The sequence below is a fragment of the Sus scrofa genome, chromosome 6 (assembly GCF_000003025.6).
Source record: "Sus scrofa isolate TJ Tabasco breed Duroc chromosome 6, Sscrofa11.1, whole genome shotgun sequence".
Taxonomy (NCBI): Eukaryota; Metazoa; Chordata; class Mammalia; order Artiodactyla; family Suidae; genus Sus; species Sus scrofa.
Window position 1 is genome coordinate 165,682,358 of NC_010448.4, and position 17,189 is coordinate 165,699,546.

The 17,189-nt window shown below is 42.1% G+C and overlaps 1 protein-coding gene across 3 annotated transcripts in view; it reads left to right on the forward strand.

The window, feature by feature from the left end:
• The window catches only part of IPP (intracisternal A particle-promoted polypeptide), a 31,026-nt gene that overhangs the window by 11,305 nt on the left and 2,532 nt on the right, over positions 1-17,189 (forward strand). For 2 of the 3 annotated variants that reach the window (XM_021096725.1, XM_021096726.1), the window contains exons 4-8: positions 214-369; positions 2,390-2,557; positions 5,720-5,857; positions 7,264-7,386; positions 10,019-10,239. In XM_021096725.1, the coding sequence (XP_020952384.1) occupies positions 214-369; positions 2,390-2,557; positions 5,720-5,857; positions 7,264-7,386; positions 10,019-10,239 (806 nt within the window). The remainder of the gene's footprint in view (positions 1-213; positions 370-2,389; positions 2,558-5,719; positions 5,858-7,263; positions 7,387-10,018; positions 10,240-17,189) is intronic. The other variant, XM_021096727.1, reaches the window with a different exon arrangement.

The window sequence follows — 17,189 nt, forward strand, 5'->3', positions numbered from 1 at the left end:
GAACTTCCATGTGCCACAGGCGTGGCTAAAAAAATAAATTCTGTCTTTATATTAGAAAAATGATAATATTTAAATTTATTTATAGGAAACAAACAGCATTGTTTGAGGTTGAATTTTTATTTTTTGATTGTTAAATGTATTTTATTTTTATAGAAACATTTTAATATTATTTAAAAGTTGATTAAAATACTGTCTTTTTCAACATTGCTTTAGGAGTATCTGATTTTAATCTTCGTGTTGCATTGCAAACGCTTTTGAAAGAGTACTGTGAGGTCAGCAAATCTCCCAAAGAGAACAAATTTTGTAATTTTCTGCAGACGTCTAAGGTTCGACCTCGGAAGAAAGCAAGAAAATACCTGTATGCAGTAGGTGAGAACATTTTTAAGTAATAGGTATCTTTATTTTTAGGATCAAAACCTTTTAAATTTTTTTTGTTGTTATATGTGTCAGAATATGCAGGTATGTCAAATAGGCATATTTAATTCCACATACAGGCTACAGATTTGTAAGTTGCATTTGTATAGTGCAGTGGACATATCTAAGAATAAATAGCTATTTATTTGACATCTATTATTCTGTGATTTAAATCTCTGAGTTCTTAGATACCTAATTTTTTTTTGATAGGCAAGAAATAGATTTATTAAGATAGGACACTTGTGAGAGAAGCCAAAGGGCAGGCAAGGAGGCTGCCCCGAGCGAGAATTAGGTGGGCCACAGCTTTATCCCAATTGTTGTTAAATAACTGCCTAAGAAATACTGCTTTAACAGTTAAATATTTGAGTTCCCACTATGGCACAGTGGGTTAAGAATCCTACTGCAGTGGCTTGGGTCTCTGTGGAGGTGTGGGTTTGATCTCTGCCCAGGACATACACTTAAAAGATTCGCATTGCCGCAGCTGTGGCATAGGTCACAGCTTCTGCTCAGATTTGAATCCTGACTCAGGAACTTCGTATGCCATGGATGTGGCCATTAAAAAACAGAAATTAGGAGTTCCCATTGTGGCACAGCAGAAGTGAATCTGACTAGGAACCGTGAGGTTGCCGGTTCGATCCCTGACCTCGCTCAGGTTAAGGATCCGGTGTTGCAGACACGGCTCGGATCCAGGGTTGCTGTGGCTCTGGGTGTAGGCTGGCAGCTACAGCTCCGATTAGACTCCTAGCCTGGGAACCTCCATATGCTGTGGGTGTGGCCCTAAAAAACAAACAAACAAACAAAACCCAAAAAACCCAGAAGTTAAACATTTGAATTCTAGTGAGAAATAAATCTCAAACATTTTAGCTCTTCACAGTGTCTTAGATGGTTACCAGGATGATAGCAACTAGTGGTCTCCAAAATGTGGCCATGCAGGATAATCCATAGGGTGATCAGACGAACCTTTCCATTTTTATTTTAAAAAGCATTAAAGCTGGAGTTCCCGTCGTGGCGCAGTGGTTAACGAATCCGACTAGGAACCATGAGGTTGCGGGTTCGGTCCCTGCCCTTGCTCAGTGGGTTAACGATCCGGCGTTGCCGTGAGCTGTGGTGTAGGTTGCAGACTCGGCTTGGATCCCGCGTTGCTGTGGGTCTGGCGTAGGCCGGTGGCTACAGCTCCGATTCGACCCCTAGCCTGGGAACCTCCATATGCCGCGGGAGCGGCCCAAGAAATAGCAGCAACAACAACAACAACAACAAAAAAAAGACAAAAAGACCAAAAAAAAAAAAAAAAAGCATTAAAGCTTATCAATGTCTAATACATATATTGACAGACTGCCTGGATTTATGTGTATAACATAATTTATGTCTAAAAACTTGATGTATGATATAATTTCTAGTATGTGTATAATTGCATGTATAATTTTATATATGCTATAACTTATGTATTTTTGAGTGTTTGCTAAGCTTTTTAAAATGATGAGATGTACAATCAAACAAGAATTTCAGCTCACTTTTTCTTTTTTTGGCTGTGTCAGTGGCATGCAGAAGATCCCCTGGCTAGGGATCGAACCTCAGTCACAGTAGTGACCCGAGCCGTAGCAGTGACAGCTGCAAATCCTTAACAATTTGGCCACCAGGGAACTCCTCAACTCAGTATTTTTAATTGAAAAACACGTTAATAGAAGTCACAGTGAACTTCCTCTAGACAGATAACCAGATCCTAGATTTATGTTTCATCTGGCTTCAATTATTGTGATTGACTTCACTGCATTTAAGCCGTAATCTTTCAGGACTTCGAACATTTAAGAGTAATGTGTTTATGTATATGGAAGACTCTGAAGCACTTATTCCTTACTGTGCAGTCGGGACATTAAATGTCCAGATGCGGAGGGCTAGGCTTTTCTTGTTATTACCAGTTCCACGGTAGCAGCAAGGGATCTGCTATGTACCTCCCTCCCTCCCTCCCTTCATGCAGGTGGATATACTCGGTTGCAGGGGGGCCGTTGGAGTGACAGCAGAGCCCTCAGCTGTGTAGAACGATTTGACACCTTTACCCAGTACTGGACCACCGTGTCTTCGCTGCATCAGGCTCGATGTGGACTAGGCGTCGCGGTTCTGGGGGGCATGGTGTACGCAATTGGAGGTAATAGTGGTAATGTCTCATTTCTCCTGTTAGGCTCTAGCTGTAAGTTGACTCCATTTTTTTTCCTTGACCTTGCCGGTGGCGTGCGGAAGTTCTCAGGCCAAGAACTGGACCTGGGTGACAGCAGTAACCAGAGCCACAGCAGTGACAATGCGGGATCCTTAACTGGCTGAGCCACCGGGGAGCTCCTTGACTGCATTTTTATATATGTGCCTTGTATATATTGTGAGCTACTATGGGGCATATGTGTAGATAGAGTTGTTCTTAGTAAATATTTATTGAATAAATGAATGAAAGGAAAAGGAAACACAAGATAGTGAATATCTCATACGAGCAGGATACTGTGATTTATTACCAGGCAGAATACTTAGGTTTGTTTTTTTTGGGTTTTTTTTTTTATATTTTATAATGATTTTTATTTTTTCCTTCATGAAGCTGGTTTACAGTGTTCTGTCAATTTTCTACTGCACAGCAGGGTGACCCAGTCACACATACATGTATACATTCTTTTTTCTCACATTATCATACTCCATCATAAGCGACTAGATATAGTTCCCAGTGCTGTACAGCAGGATCTCATTGCTTATCCATTCCAAAGGCAATAGTATGCATCTGTTAACCCCAAATTCCCAGTCCCTCCCCCTTGGCAACCACAAGTCTGTTTTCCATGTCCATGAGTTTCTTTACTGTGGAAAGGTTCATTTGTGCCATATATTAGATTCCAGATATAAGTGAAATCATATGGTATTTGTCTTTCTCTTTCTGACTTACTTCACTCAGGATGAGAGTCTCTAGTTGCATCCATGTTGCTGCAGATGGCATTATTTTGTTCTTTTTACGGCTGAGTGGTATTCCATTGTGTATATATACCACATCTTCCTAATCCAATCATCTGCTGATGGACATTTGGGTTGTTTCCACGTCTTGGATATTGTGGATAGTGCTGCAATGAACATGTGGGTACATGTGTCTTTTTCAAGGAAAGTTTTGTCCGGATATATACCCAGGAGTGGGATTTCTGGGTTGTATGGTAGTTCTATGTATAGATTTCTAAGGTACCTCCATACTGTTCTCCAGAGTGGTTGTACCAGCTTACATTCCCACCAACAGTGCAGGAGGGTTCCCTTTTCTCCACACCCTCTCCAGCATTTGTTATTTGTGGACTTATTAATGATGGCCATTCTGACTGGTGTGAGGTGGTATCTCATGGTAGTTTTTTTTTTTTTTTTTTGTCTTTTTGTCTTTTGTTGTTGTTGTTGTTGCTATTTCTTGGGCCGCTCCCATGGCATATGGAGGTCCCCAGGCTAGGGGTCTAATCGGAGCTGCAGCCGCCAGCCTACACCACAGCCACAGCAACACAGGATCCGAGCCACGTCTCGACCTACACCACAGCTCACTGCAACCTTGGATCCTTAACCCACTGAGCGAGGCCAGGGATGGAACCCACAGCCTTATGGTTCCTAGTCGGATTTGTTTCCCCTGCGCCATGACGGGAACTCCTTATGTTATCTGCATTTTCACACAATGAAAATAAAAGTTTTTTTTTTCATTGGGACTTCTTTAAATCTATGAATAATTTTGGGAATAAGCATCTTTACTTTGGGGCTTATAACTCATCAGCAAGATATATCTCTTGAGAGTTCCTGTGTTGGCTCAGTGGTAATGAATCCAACTAGTGTCCATGAGGACATGGGCTTAATCCCCAGCCTTGCTCGGTGATTAGGGATCCAGCATTGCCATGAGCGGTGGTGTAGTTCACAGGTACAGCTTGGATCCTGCGTTGCTGTGGCTGTAACGTAGGCCGGCAGCTACAGCTCCAGTACAACCCCTAGCCTGGGGGAAAAAGAAAGATACATTTCTTTGCTTATTTAGATCTTCCTTAAAAATTTGTTGGAGTTCCCGTCATGGTGCAGTGGTTAACGAATCTGACTAGGAACCATGAGATTTCTAGTTTGATCCCTGGCCTCACTCAGTGGGTTAAGGAGCCGGCATTGCTGTGAGCTGCGGTGTAGGTTGAAGATGTGGCTCGGATCTGGCATGGCTGTGGCTGTGGCCTAGGCTGGCCGCTACAACTCCGATTAGACCCCTAGCCTTGGAACCTCCATATGCCGCAGGTGCGGCCCTAGAAAAGACAAAAAGACCAAAAAAAAATTTTTATCTAGGGAGCTCCTGTTGTGGCTCAGTGGGTTAAGAACCCAACTAGTATCTGTGAGGATGTGGGTGTGATTCCTGGCCTCCGTGCTCAGTGGAAGGAGGATCTGGCATTGCTGAGAGCCGCGGCATAGGTTGCAGACATGGCTCGGATTTGGTGTTGCTGTGGCTGTGGCGTAGGCCAACAGCTCCAGCTCCAGTTCAACCCCTAGCTGGGAACCTCTATATATCGCAGGTGCAGCCCTAAAAAAAAGATTATCTAAATAAAGTTTACAAGTTATATCCATAAATGTCTTATACAACCTTTGATTAGATTTATTCCTAGTTATGGTATATTTTAAAATTCCATTTTAAGTAGTACTTAAAATTTTTTCATTTTTCTGTTTGTTGCTAGAGATGCATTGCATGAAAACTCAGATTGGGAGTTCCTATCGTGGCTCAGTGGAAACGAATCTAACTAGTGTCCATGAGGATGCAGGTTCTATCCCTGGCCTTACTCAGTGGATTAAGGATCCAGCATTGCCAGTGAGCTGTGGTGTAGGTCGCAGACGGGGCTTGGATTCCAAGTTGCTGTGGCTGTGCTGCAGGCCAGCAGCTGTAGTTCCAATTCAACCCCAAGCCTGGGAACCTCCATATGCTGCGGGTACAGCCCTGAAAAAAAACAAAACAAAAAAAAACCCTCAATTGCACCAGAGAAGTTATCTAAAGTATAAAATATAAAAGTGTTAAGGTGCAAATTGTATCTTCAGTTGCATGGATTTCACAGATTGCTTGGGTAGTAGAATTAGATATTAGGAAAATTTTGCCTTTGCTTCACTAAGTGGTCTTTAATAAATGACAGAGTTATGGATTCAAAATAATACTTGGTGGGAAAATAAAGTTTAACAAATAGTATAAAGTCAGACATAATAGTTGAATTTCTGGAAACAATGCTGCTGAATATTTGTATTATGGTTTTAGGCTATTAATGTTACTAAACCTTCTCATATGTGTCTCTTTGATTTAACTCAGGTGAAAAAGATTCAATGATTTTTGACTGTACTGAATGCTATGATCCAGTTACTAAGCAGTGGACGACTGTAGCGTCAATGAATCATCCCCGCTGTGGCTTGGGAGTGTGTGTGTGTTATGGGGCTATCTATGCTTTAGGTAATTATTACTGTCCAATTTAAGGATATCTAATATTATTTAAATTCTTAATCAAATTATGATTACTTTAGAGGTTTCCTTTCCTTCCGATAAGAAACGTGTGTCTTTTCAGCTTTAAAAGTTCTTCTTCTCAAAATTGTGTTACTTGGGAAATACTGTCACGTATGGAGTTCTTAGAAGGAAGGTCGAGAAACTACAGATGAGGTGTCTAGCGAAGCACTTCAGCTGACTAATTAAAGCTCGTGATTAGGATAACCATTCTTTTTTTTTTTTTTTTTTGGTCTTTTGCTATTTCTTAAGCCACTCCCTCGGCAGCCTATGGAGGTTCCCAGGCTGGGGTTGGATTGGAGCTGTAGTGGCCAGCCTATGCCACAGCCACAGCCACAGCCACGCCAGATCCAAGCCACATCTTCAACCTATACCACAGCTCATGGCAACACCGGCTCCTTAACCCACTGAGCAAGGCCAGGGATGGAACCCGCAGCCTCATGGTTCCTAGTCAGATTCGTTAACCGCTGAGCCCTGACAGGAACTCCTAGGATAACCATTCTGAATAGGCAGAAGTTGTTTCAAAAAGTAGTTTTGGGAGTTCCTGTCATGGCGCAGCAGAAACAAATCCAACTAGGAACCATGAGGTTGCGGGTTTGATCCCTGGCCTCACTCAGTAGGTTAAGGATCTGGCATTGCCACGAGCTGTGGTGTAGGTTGCAGACGTGGCTCAGATCTGGCGTTGCTGTGACTGTGGTGTAGGCTGGCAGCTGTAGCTCTAATTGGATCCCTAGCCTGGGAACCTCCATATGCCGCAGGTGTAGCCCTAAAAAGACAAAAAAAAAAAAAAAAAAAAAAAGTAGTAGTTTTGCAAAATACCATATTCCTAAGCAGTAGGTTGAAGTTTTTGTTTTTTAAAATCTCTCGTGAAACCTAGGCAGAGAGATTAAAGACCCAAGTTCCACGTGCAATCAGATTCCGACTTTTCATGTGATCTTGGACAGATAACCTCCCTGGTCCACATGATAAAATCATCCATAATGTGAAGTTGTCAGATTAGATGGTGTTTTGTTTTGTTTTGTTTTGTTTGTCTTTTTGCCATTTCTTGGGCCGCTCCTGCGGCATATGGAGGTTCCCAGACTAGAGGTCTAATCAGAGCTGTAGCCACCAGCCTACACCAGAGCCACAGCAACGTGGGATCCAAGCCGCATCTGCGACCTTCACCACAGCTCACGGCAACGCTGGATCTTTTAACCCACTGAGCGAGGCCAGGGACCGAACCCGCAACCTCATGGTTCCTAGTCGGATTCATTAACCACTGCGCCATGACGGGAACTCCAGATTAGATGTTTTCTAAGGTGTTTTTCATAAATAATAGTCCTTTATCCCAGAAATAACATTTTTCCGTGTGGTTTCAGGTGGTTGGATTGGAGCTGAAATAGGGAACACCATTGAAAGATTTGATCCTGATGAAAATAAGTGGGAAGTCGTTGGCAACATGGCTGTGTCTCGCTACTATTTTGGGTGTTGTGAAATGCAAGGTAACTGCTTTAAGTTTTCCCTGAGAGAACTTTCTGTAAAAAACTGAGCTTGAGGCTCACACATTTTCACAAAAGTATATTTTATGTTTGTTCCGAATAATTGACATTAACAGTATGGAAGCTCTTTTTTTTTTTTTTTTAATAACTAGTTATTTATATAAGTTTATTTATTTATTTATTTTTTATTTATGGAAGCTCTGCTTTTAATCTCATATCTTTAAACCTCTTACATCTTTATTTCTGTATTGCCAAAATAATCTTTTTTTTTTCAAAATAAACAAAGCTAGAATTAATTCCAGATGGGCAAAAATATCTAACTAGCAAAAATCAGCATTTGAGCTATCATCTATTATTTTCATCTTCTCTCCCATGTAGGCCGTAGTAAGTTTCCTCAGTAGGGAGAGAGGATCACAGAGAATCGTCACAGTGTCGTGGACTTCTTCAGGGTTTTGGGGGGTTTTTTTAAAGGCCGAACCCACAGCATATAGAGGTTTCTAGGCTAGGGGTTGAATCGGAGCTGCAGCTGCCAGCCTACACCACAGCCACAGCATCGCCAGATCCAAGATGCATCTGTGACCTACACGGCAGCTCACGGCAATGCTGGATCATTTAACCCACTGAGCAAGGCCAGGGATCAAACCTGCATCCTCATGGAAACTAGTCAGATTTGTTTCCGCTGAGCCACAACGGAAACTTCTTCAATGATTTTTTTAATAGGGTACATTGTGATTCAGCACACACACAATGCTATCAGATTTGAAAAATGTACGGCACATTAAAGTGGTACCCAGATGTTATTTTAACTGTCTACTGTACACTGACAGGTCGTTAGTAAGTACTGTCAAATAGAACCTGATTCTGTCTAGAGCTGGAGAAGAGATTTATATGTGCCCATAGAGTAGGAAGCAGTCTGCCCATTGCTGTGTGACAACTCAGCCTGCTCTGTTCAAGTTCCTTCTGCTTTATAAATACCTTCTCAGATTTCTACTAGCATCGTTTTTGTTTTTGTTTTTTTTTTTTTTTGTCTTTTTGCCTTTTCTAGGGCTGCTCCCGCAGCATATGGAGATTCCCAGGTTAGGGGTCTATTCGGAGCTGTAGCCACTGGCCTACATCACAGCCACAGCAATGCCAGATCTGAGCAGCATCTGCGATCTACACCACAGCTCACAGCAATGCCGGATCCTTAACCCACTGAGCAAGACCAGGGACCGAACCTGCAACCTCATGGTTCCTAGTCAGATTCGTTAACCACAGCGCCAGGGCAGGAACTCCAGATTTCTGCTAGCATCTAAATGCTCAAATTACATAATGCAGGATATGTTCTATTGTTTAATGTTACGGGGTTTTCTAGTTGTTTTATATTTATTATTTTTATCTTCCCATGAAAATCACAGAGCTAGAGAGGCATCTTGGAGATTACCTATTTCAACTCCTTTATTTTTATTTGTTTATTTAATTTATTATTTTATTTTTTATCTTTTGCTTTTTAGGGCCACACCTACAGCATATGGAGGTTCCCTGGCTGGGGGTCTAATCAGAGTTACAGCTGCCAGCATACGCCACAGCTGCAGCAACACCAGATCCGAGCGGCATCTGCAACCCACACCACAGCTCACAGCAACTGCAGATCCTTAACCCACTGAGCAAGGCCATGGACTGAACCCGCAACCTCATGGTTCCTAGTTGGATTGTTTCCGCTGTGTCACGATGGGAACTCCCTCAGCTCCTTTATTTTTAGATGAGGAAGCTGACAATTAGGAGGCTGTGAGATGTCTTTTCTCATAGTTGGTTGCTGGCAAAGCTGCAGTAAGAACTCAAATTTTCTAATGTTAAGCTTACATTTCTTAAAATGCCACTCCTTATAGCTTATAACTTCTCACTTTAGAATTCTAAGAACAACACTAGGCACTCAAAAAATAATTCTTGATTGTCAGAACTATTAGTTTCAGGTCAAATTTAATAAGGAACTCTCTGTAAATTACAGTCTACTGTACTGTACCTAATACCTTAATCTAGCCATAAACTATTCTGATTTAAATTCAATTCTCTGTGTCAATCTGAGCAACAGTTAGGTTGTTACCCAACGGGGTCATGTCATTCCCAGTTTCGTTTCCTAACACTTTTTAAGGGGAAAAAAATCCCTCTCACCTTATTTATTTATTTATTTATTTTGGCCACACACCTGCAGCATACAGAAGTTCCAAAGTGAGGCACTGAACCTGCGCCACAGCCATGACCCAAGCCACTGCAGTGACAATGCCAGATCCTTAAACTGCTGAGCCACCAGGAAACTCCCTTCACTTCCTGTATATGGTAGCAGTGAATCTGGAATTTGAGATTATCAAGAAGACCCTAAGATCAGACAGTAAGATCTTTGTCTGACAACTTATTTTGCTATAGAGTAAGTTCTTTGAAAATTCAATGCTGCTTAAATTCATACCCCAATTTCTTTGTAACATGCTTAAATGTGAGCTGTGATAAACTGGACAAGTCTGTTTTCTCTCTTGAAAAACTCTTGTAAGCTCTACATTAAGTACAGTATCAGAGAGCAAACTTAAATCACAACTATTGCTTTTTAATAATTATTTGTCTTATTTTCTATAGCATCTGAGCAAAAATGTTCCATTTCCAGGTTTAATTTATGTAGTTGGGGGCATCAGCAATGAAGGAATAGAGCTTCGTTCTTTTGAAGTTTATGATCCGCTTTCCAAGCGTTGGTCTCCACTTCCTCCGATGGGAACCAGAAGAGCGTATCTCGGGGTGGCTGCCCTCAATGACTGCATCTACTCTGTTGGCGGGTGGAATGAGACGCAAGATGCTCTTCATACTGTAGAAAAATACTCCTTTGAAGAGGTAGGTGAGATGATTTCTTTCTTTCTTTCTTTTTTTCTTTAAAGTGTCAGTCAACTATTTATTTATTTAATTAATTTGGGGTGGGGGCCGGCCCCTGGCATTTGGAGTTCCTGGGCCAGGCATCAGATCTGAGCTGCAGCTGTGGCAATGCTGGATCCTTAACCCATTGTGCCAGCCTCCTATTTTGCCATTTTTCCATCTGCTCAATCCAGCCTCATTTTTCCTTTTTCTGGCTTAATGTTGATTGTTTTAGTATCCCATTATCTGTCTTTTGTCCATTTAAATATATCCCTTCACCTTTTTTCTTGTGGTTGCTTTTGGGTTTGCAATAGATTTTTTTTTTTTTTTTTTTTGGTCTTTTTAGGGCTGCACCCATGGCATATGGAAGTTCCCAGGCTAGGGGTCAAATTGGAGCTGTAATGGCCCGCCACAGCAACACCAGATCTGAGCCTTGTCTGCGACCTGTACCACAGTTCACGGTAACACCAGACCCTTAACCCACTTGAGCGAGGCCAGGGATTGAACCTTTGTCCTCATGGATACTAGTCAGATTTGTTTCCACTGAGCCACGATGAGAACTCTGTTTTCTTTTTTAAACTCAGTGAATTTTATTATATTTGTAGTTGTACAACCATCGTCACAATCCAATTTTACAACATTTCCTTCCCAAACCCCCAGCCCACCCCTCCCCCTCCAACCTGTGTCCTTTGGTAACCATAAGTTTTTCAAAGTCTGTGAGTCACTTTCTCTTCTGCAAAGAAGTTCATTGTATCCTTTTTTTAGATTCCGAATGTAAGTACATTTAGCATGGTAATGTCTAGGTCCATCTATGTTGCTGCAAATGCCATTATTTCATTCCTTTTTACGGCTGAGTAATATCCCATTGTGTATATGTACCACATATTTTTTTTTCTTTTTTTTTTTTTTTTTTTTTTTTTTTTGTCTTTTGAGAGCTATACCCACTGCATATGGAAGTTCCCAGGCTAGGGGTCGAATCAGAGCTACAGCTCCCAGTCTAAGCCACACCACAGCAATGCTGGATCCAAGCCACATCTGTAGCCTACACCACAGCTCATGACAATTTAACCCACTGAGCAAGGTCAGGGATCAAACCTGCATCCTCATGGATGCTAGTCTGGGTTCATTACTGCTGAGCCACGACGGGAATTCCATACCTCATCTTCTTAATCCACTCCTCTGTCGATGGACATTTAGGTTGCTGCCATGTCTTGGCTATTGTATATAGTGCTGCAGTGACTGTTGGGGTACATGTATCTTTTCGAGTCATGGTTTTCTCTGGATCCACTGTCATTTTTGAGAGATACTTTGCTGAATATAGAATCCCATAGGTTAAGAGCTTGGTCCCACAAAACTATCCTCACGTTAGACACCAGACTCAACTAGTAGGTCCTCAGGTTAACCACTGACTTGGTTATACCGTCTGATTTAGCAACAAATTTAGGGCTCCTATGAACCCTTCCTCGGGTCCAATAATTTGCTCTAATGGCTCACAACTCAATAAAACACTTTACTTACTATAACCAGTTCATTATTAAGGATATTTCATGTTATAATATAGAATAATAGAATAGAATGTATAATTGTTATATTCTACATTATTAGAAAGGATACAGATGAATCGTCAAATGAAGAGGTACATAGGGCAGAATCCAGAGAGTCTCAAGTGCAGGTTTCTGTCCCTGAGGAGTCTGGGGTGTCATTTTCCTGGCATGTGAATATGGCCACCAACCCAGAAGGGCTCCAAACCCCAAAGTCCGGGGATTTTGATGGAGGCTTCATCACACAGGCATGATCACTTATTATTGTTTTGTCTTTTTAGGGCCGTGCCCATGGCATATCAGGGTCCCAGACTAGGTGTCGAATCAGAGCTGTAGTCACTGACCTGCACCACAGCGACAACACCAGATCCAAGCTGCGTCTGCAACCTACACCACAGCTCACGGCAATGCCAGATCCTTAACCCACTGAGTGAGGCCAGGGATTGAACCTTTATCCTCATGGATACCAGTCAGATTTGTTTCCTCTGAACCGTGACGGGAACTCCAAGATCGATTATCTTTTAGTTTAGTCTCCAGGGCCCTCTCCTCCGTGGATGATAGGGGATGGGACTGAATGTTTCAAACTTCTAATCCCGGCTTGATTTTTTTTGTGAGTTAAAGGCCCCCATCCTGAGACGATACCGGATCCCACAAAGTGGCCTTAAGAAAAAAAGGCATTCCTATCACCTAGGAAAGTCCAAAGGATTTAGGAACTCCATGTCAAGAACTGGGGTCAGGGAGTTCCCATTGTGGCTCAGCAGGTGGTGAACCCACCTAGTATCCATGAGGATGCAGGTTTGATCCTGGCCTCGCTCAGTGGGTTAAGGATTCGGCATTTCTGTGAGCTGTGGGGTAGGTCGCAGACACGGCTCGATCTGGCATTGCTGTGGCTGTGGCATAGGCCAGCAGTTGTAGCTTCTATTTGACCCCGTATGTCAGAGACCAAATATATATTTCTTACTATGTCACATCCTCTCTTTAGTGGTTATTTGACTGTTCTCCTGGAATCTCATTGGATGCATGCATAAATTAGAGGTATTCAGCCAGACTCAAGGGACCCTCTCTCCTCTGGTTCTCTTCCCTGCAAATCTCAGCGGCCTCAACTTCTCTAAACGCTGATCTTTGTCTCCTCCGTCAGCTGACTGTCGTGCTCTGCTGTCCAACACTTGGCTCTCATTATTCTCAATGTATTTCTTCCTTCTTCATTCGCTTTACTTATTTGTTAAAAGAAACAAATCTCCCTACCATGTCAGCTGTCTTCTCTGCCTGCCACCTCTGCATTACCCATCCTGTCACTGCCCAGGTTTTCATTGCTAGTATATAGTAATTCAGTTGATTTTTGTATATTTGTCTTATATCTTGAAACCTTGCAGCACTCATGCTCTAATATGTCTTTGTGGATTCCTTAGGATTTTCTATAAACAAGATCATGTTGGAGTTCCCGTCGTGGCGCAGTGGTTAACAAATCCGACTAGGAACCATGAGGTTGCGGGTTCGGTCCCTGGCCTTGCTCAGTGGGTTAAGGATCTGGCATTGCCGTGAGCTGTGATGTAGGTCGCAGATGTGGCTTGGATCCCACGTTGCCATGGCTGTGGCAGTAGGCTGGGGCTATAGCTCCGATTAGACCCCTAGCCTGGGAACCTCCGAATGCCATGGGAGTGGCCCTAGAAAAGGCAAAAAGACAAAAAAAAAAAAAAAAATCATGTCATCTATAAATAAGGCTCATTTTTCTTTTCATTTCCAATCTGGATGTTTTTTATTTCATTTTCTTTTCTAATTGCTCTGGCTAGAACCTCCAGTACAATGTTGAGGTTCCCAGAGCCAGGCTTTGAATCCACATTACAGCAGTGACCTGAACCACAGCAGTGACAACACTGGATCCTTAACCTACTGGGCCACTAGGGAACTCCAGTATGGTCCTTCAGTTTCAAAGGATTGCCCCTGTGTTTTGTTTGGTTTTGGTTTTGGTATTTTTTGCTTTTTAGGGCCACCCCTGTGGCATATGGACATTCCCAGGCTAGGGGTCAGATCGGAGCTACAGCTGCCAGCCTGCCCCACAGCCACAGAAACTCAGGATCCAAGCCAGGTCTGTGACCTATGCCACAGCTCACGGCAGCACTGGATCCCCAACCCACTGAGGCCAGGGATGGGACCCACATTCTCAGTGGGATTTGTTTCCGCTGTGCCACAATGGGAACTCCATCCCTGGCCTTAATATTTCAGGATTTCATTTAAGTTCAGATCAGCAAACATTTGTTGACTATCTATAATGTGCTGGTGGAATAGTGGGTCCTGGGATATGAAGCTCCTTAGGTCCCTGTCCTCAGAAAGTTCACTTTCTAGCATTGATGAATACCCAGTCTTCCTCTTTCATGATTTTATAAACTTTGTTCGTCTTATGCTTTATATTCAGGTCAGGTTTTTTTTTTTTTCACTTGAAAACTTATTTTTTTTCTCTCTTGATTATTTTTCAGGATTTTTCTTAGCTTTTGCTGTCTTCTGTGTATAAATATTTTCCCTGGAATAGGACATTATGAGTCACTTTAGCTATAGCAGCTTATTAAATTTCTTCAGTGAACATTGTGTACCAGCAGTTAGCAAACTTTCTGTTAAAAGGCCAGGTAGCAAATATTTTAGACCTTGTGGGCCACATGTAATCTCTTCTTTTAGCATAATTTTTTAAAATAAACTTTTTTTTGGCTGTACCTGCAGCATGAAGAAGTTCCTGGGCGAGTGATTGAAGCTGCACCACAGCTGTAACCAGAGCCACAGCAGTGACAACTCCAGATCTTTAATGTGCTGAGCCATGAGGGAACTCCTTAAATAACCTTTTATTATGAAAAGATCATTCTTAGTTTGTAGGCTTGCAAATATAGGCTCTAGTTTCCAAACCTGATCTGTACTACCTTTCTGAAAATGTTTTACAGATCATTAACTACACTAGATGGTTCTTGAAAAAAGAATTCCATGTTCAAAAAATTTGGCCAGTCTTGTTTACTATATTATTCTCTTGGAGATTGATAAGATTTATTAAAGATTTTTAAAAGCCCCTCTGTAAGCTTCTTTCTTCTTGGAGCTTTGTGGGTTTGTGTTTTGTGTATATCTTTGAATTACCTACTTGCATTTCATAGAACTAGTTTCTCAGAACTCCTGCCTGAGAAGAATTTCTAGATTATCTCCTGGTGATTATAATTTATATTTAATCTCAGATATGTTTTTCATTATTTATTTTCTTCTAAATTCACTACTTTGTCTGCACCTACTAAAAATTACAGTCAAGGCGTTCCCATCATGGTGCAGTGGAAACGAATCTGACTAGGAACCATGAGGCTGCAGGTTCAATCCCTAGCCTCACTCAGTAGGGTTAAGAATCTGGCATTGCTGTGAGATGTGGTGTAGGTCACAGATGTGGTGGCTAGGATATGATGTTGCTGTGGCTATGGTATAGGCTGGTAGCTACAGCTCCTATTCAACCCTTAACCTGGGAACCTCCATATGCTGCAGGTGCAGCCCTAAAAAGAAAAGAAAAAAAAAGTATACATATATAAATAAGCAGGAGGCTTAACTCTCCCAGACTTCAGACAATATTACAAAGCTACAGTAATCAAGACAGTATGGTACTGGTACAAAAATAGACATACAGACCAATGGAACAGAATAGAGAACCCAGACCCCTGTGGTCAGTTAATCCTCAACAAAGGAGGCAAGAACATAAAATGGGGAAAAGACAGTCTCTTTAGCAACTGGTGCTGGGAAAACTGGACAGCTGCATGTAAATCACTGAAGCTAGTATACACCCTCACACCATGCACAAAAATAAACTCAAAGTGACTTAAAGACTTAATTAAGATAAAAGTCCTACAAGAGAACATAGGTGAAACATTCTCTGACATCAACCATACAAATGTTTTCTTAGGTCAGTCTCCCAAGCAACAGAAATAAAAACAAAAATAAATGAATGGGACCTAATCAAACTGACCAGCTTTTGCACAGCAAAGGAAACCACTAAAAAATAAAAATAACCTACAGAATGGGAGAAAATAGTTTCAAACAATGCAACTGACAAGGGCTTAATCTCTAAATTATACAAACAACTTATACAATTCAACAGCAAAAAAGCCAACAACCCAATGGAAAAATGGGCAAAAGACCTGAATAGACATTTCTCCAAAGAAGGCATGCAGATGGCCAACAAAACACATGAAAAAATGCTCAGCATCACTAATTATTAGAGAAACGCAAATTAAAACTGCAATGTGGGAGTTCCCGTCGTGGCGCAGTGGGTAACGAATCCGACTAGGAACCATGAGGTTGCAGCTTCGGTCCCTGCCCTTGCTTAATGCGTTGATGATCCAGCGTTGCCGTGAGCTGTGGTGTAGGTTGCAGACGAGGCTTGGATCCCATGTTGCTGTGGCTCTGGCGTAGGCCAGTGGCTACAGCTCCGATTCGACCCCTAGCCTGGGAACCTCCATATGCCGCGGGAGTGGCTCAAAGAAATAGCAAAAAGACAAAAAACAAAACAAAAACTGCAATGAAGTAACACCTCACACCAGTCAGAATGGCCATCATTAGTAAGTCTATAAATAACAAATGCTGGAGAGGGTGTGGAGAAAGGGAACCCTCCTACACTGTTGGTGGGAGTGTAAATTGGTACAACCACTATGGAAAACAGTGCGTTAAGTACTTCAGAAAACTAAATGTAGAACTACCATGTGATTCAGCAATCCCACTCCTGGGCATATATACGGACCGAAACTTTCACTGAAACAGATACCTGCACCCATATGTTCACTGCAGCACTATTCACAATAGCCAAGACATGGAAACACCCTAAATGTCTATTGACAGATGAATGGATTAAGAAGATGTGGTACACATATACACAGTGGAATACTACTCAGCCATTAAAAAAGAACAAAATAGTTCCCGCTGTGGCTCAGTGGTTAACGAATCCGACTAGGAACCATGAGGTTGTGGATTCGATCCCTGGCCTTGCTCAGTGGGTTAAGGATCCGGCGTTGCCGTGAGCTGTGGTGTAGGTTGCAGACACGGTTCAGATCCCGTATTGCTGTGGCCCTGGTGTAGGCCGGCAGCTACAGCTCCGATTAGACCCCTAGCCTGGGAACCTCCACATGCCGTGGGAGCGGCCCAAGAAATGGCAAAAAAGACCAAAAAAAAAAGAATGTAGATATAACTGGGTCACTTTGGTGTACAGCAGAAATGGACAGAACATTCTAAATCAACTGTAATAATATTTTTTTACATATTTTATACAGTTATATGACTGGATTGTGAGTTTGAAATTTAAACACAGGAGTTCCCGTCGTGGCGCAGTGTTAACGAATCCGACTAGGAACCATGAGGTTGCGGGTTCGGTCCCTGCCCTTGCTC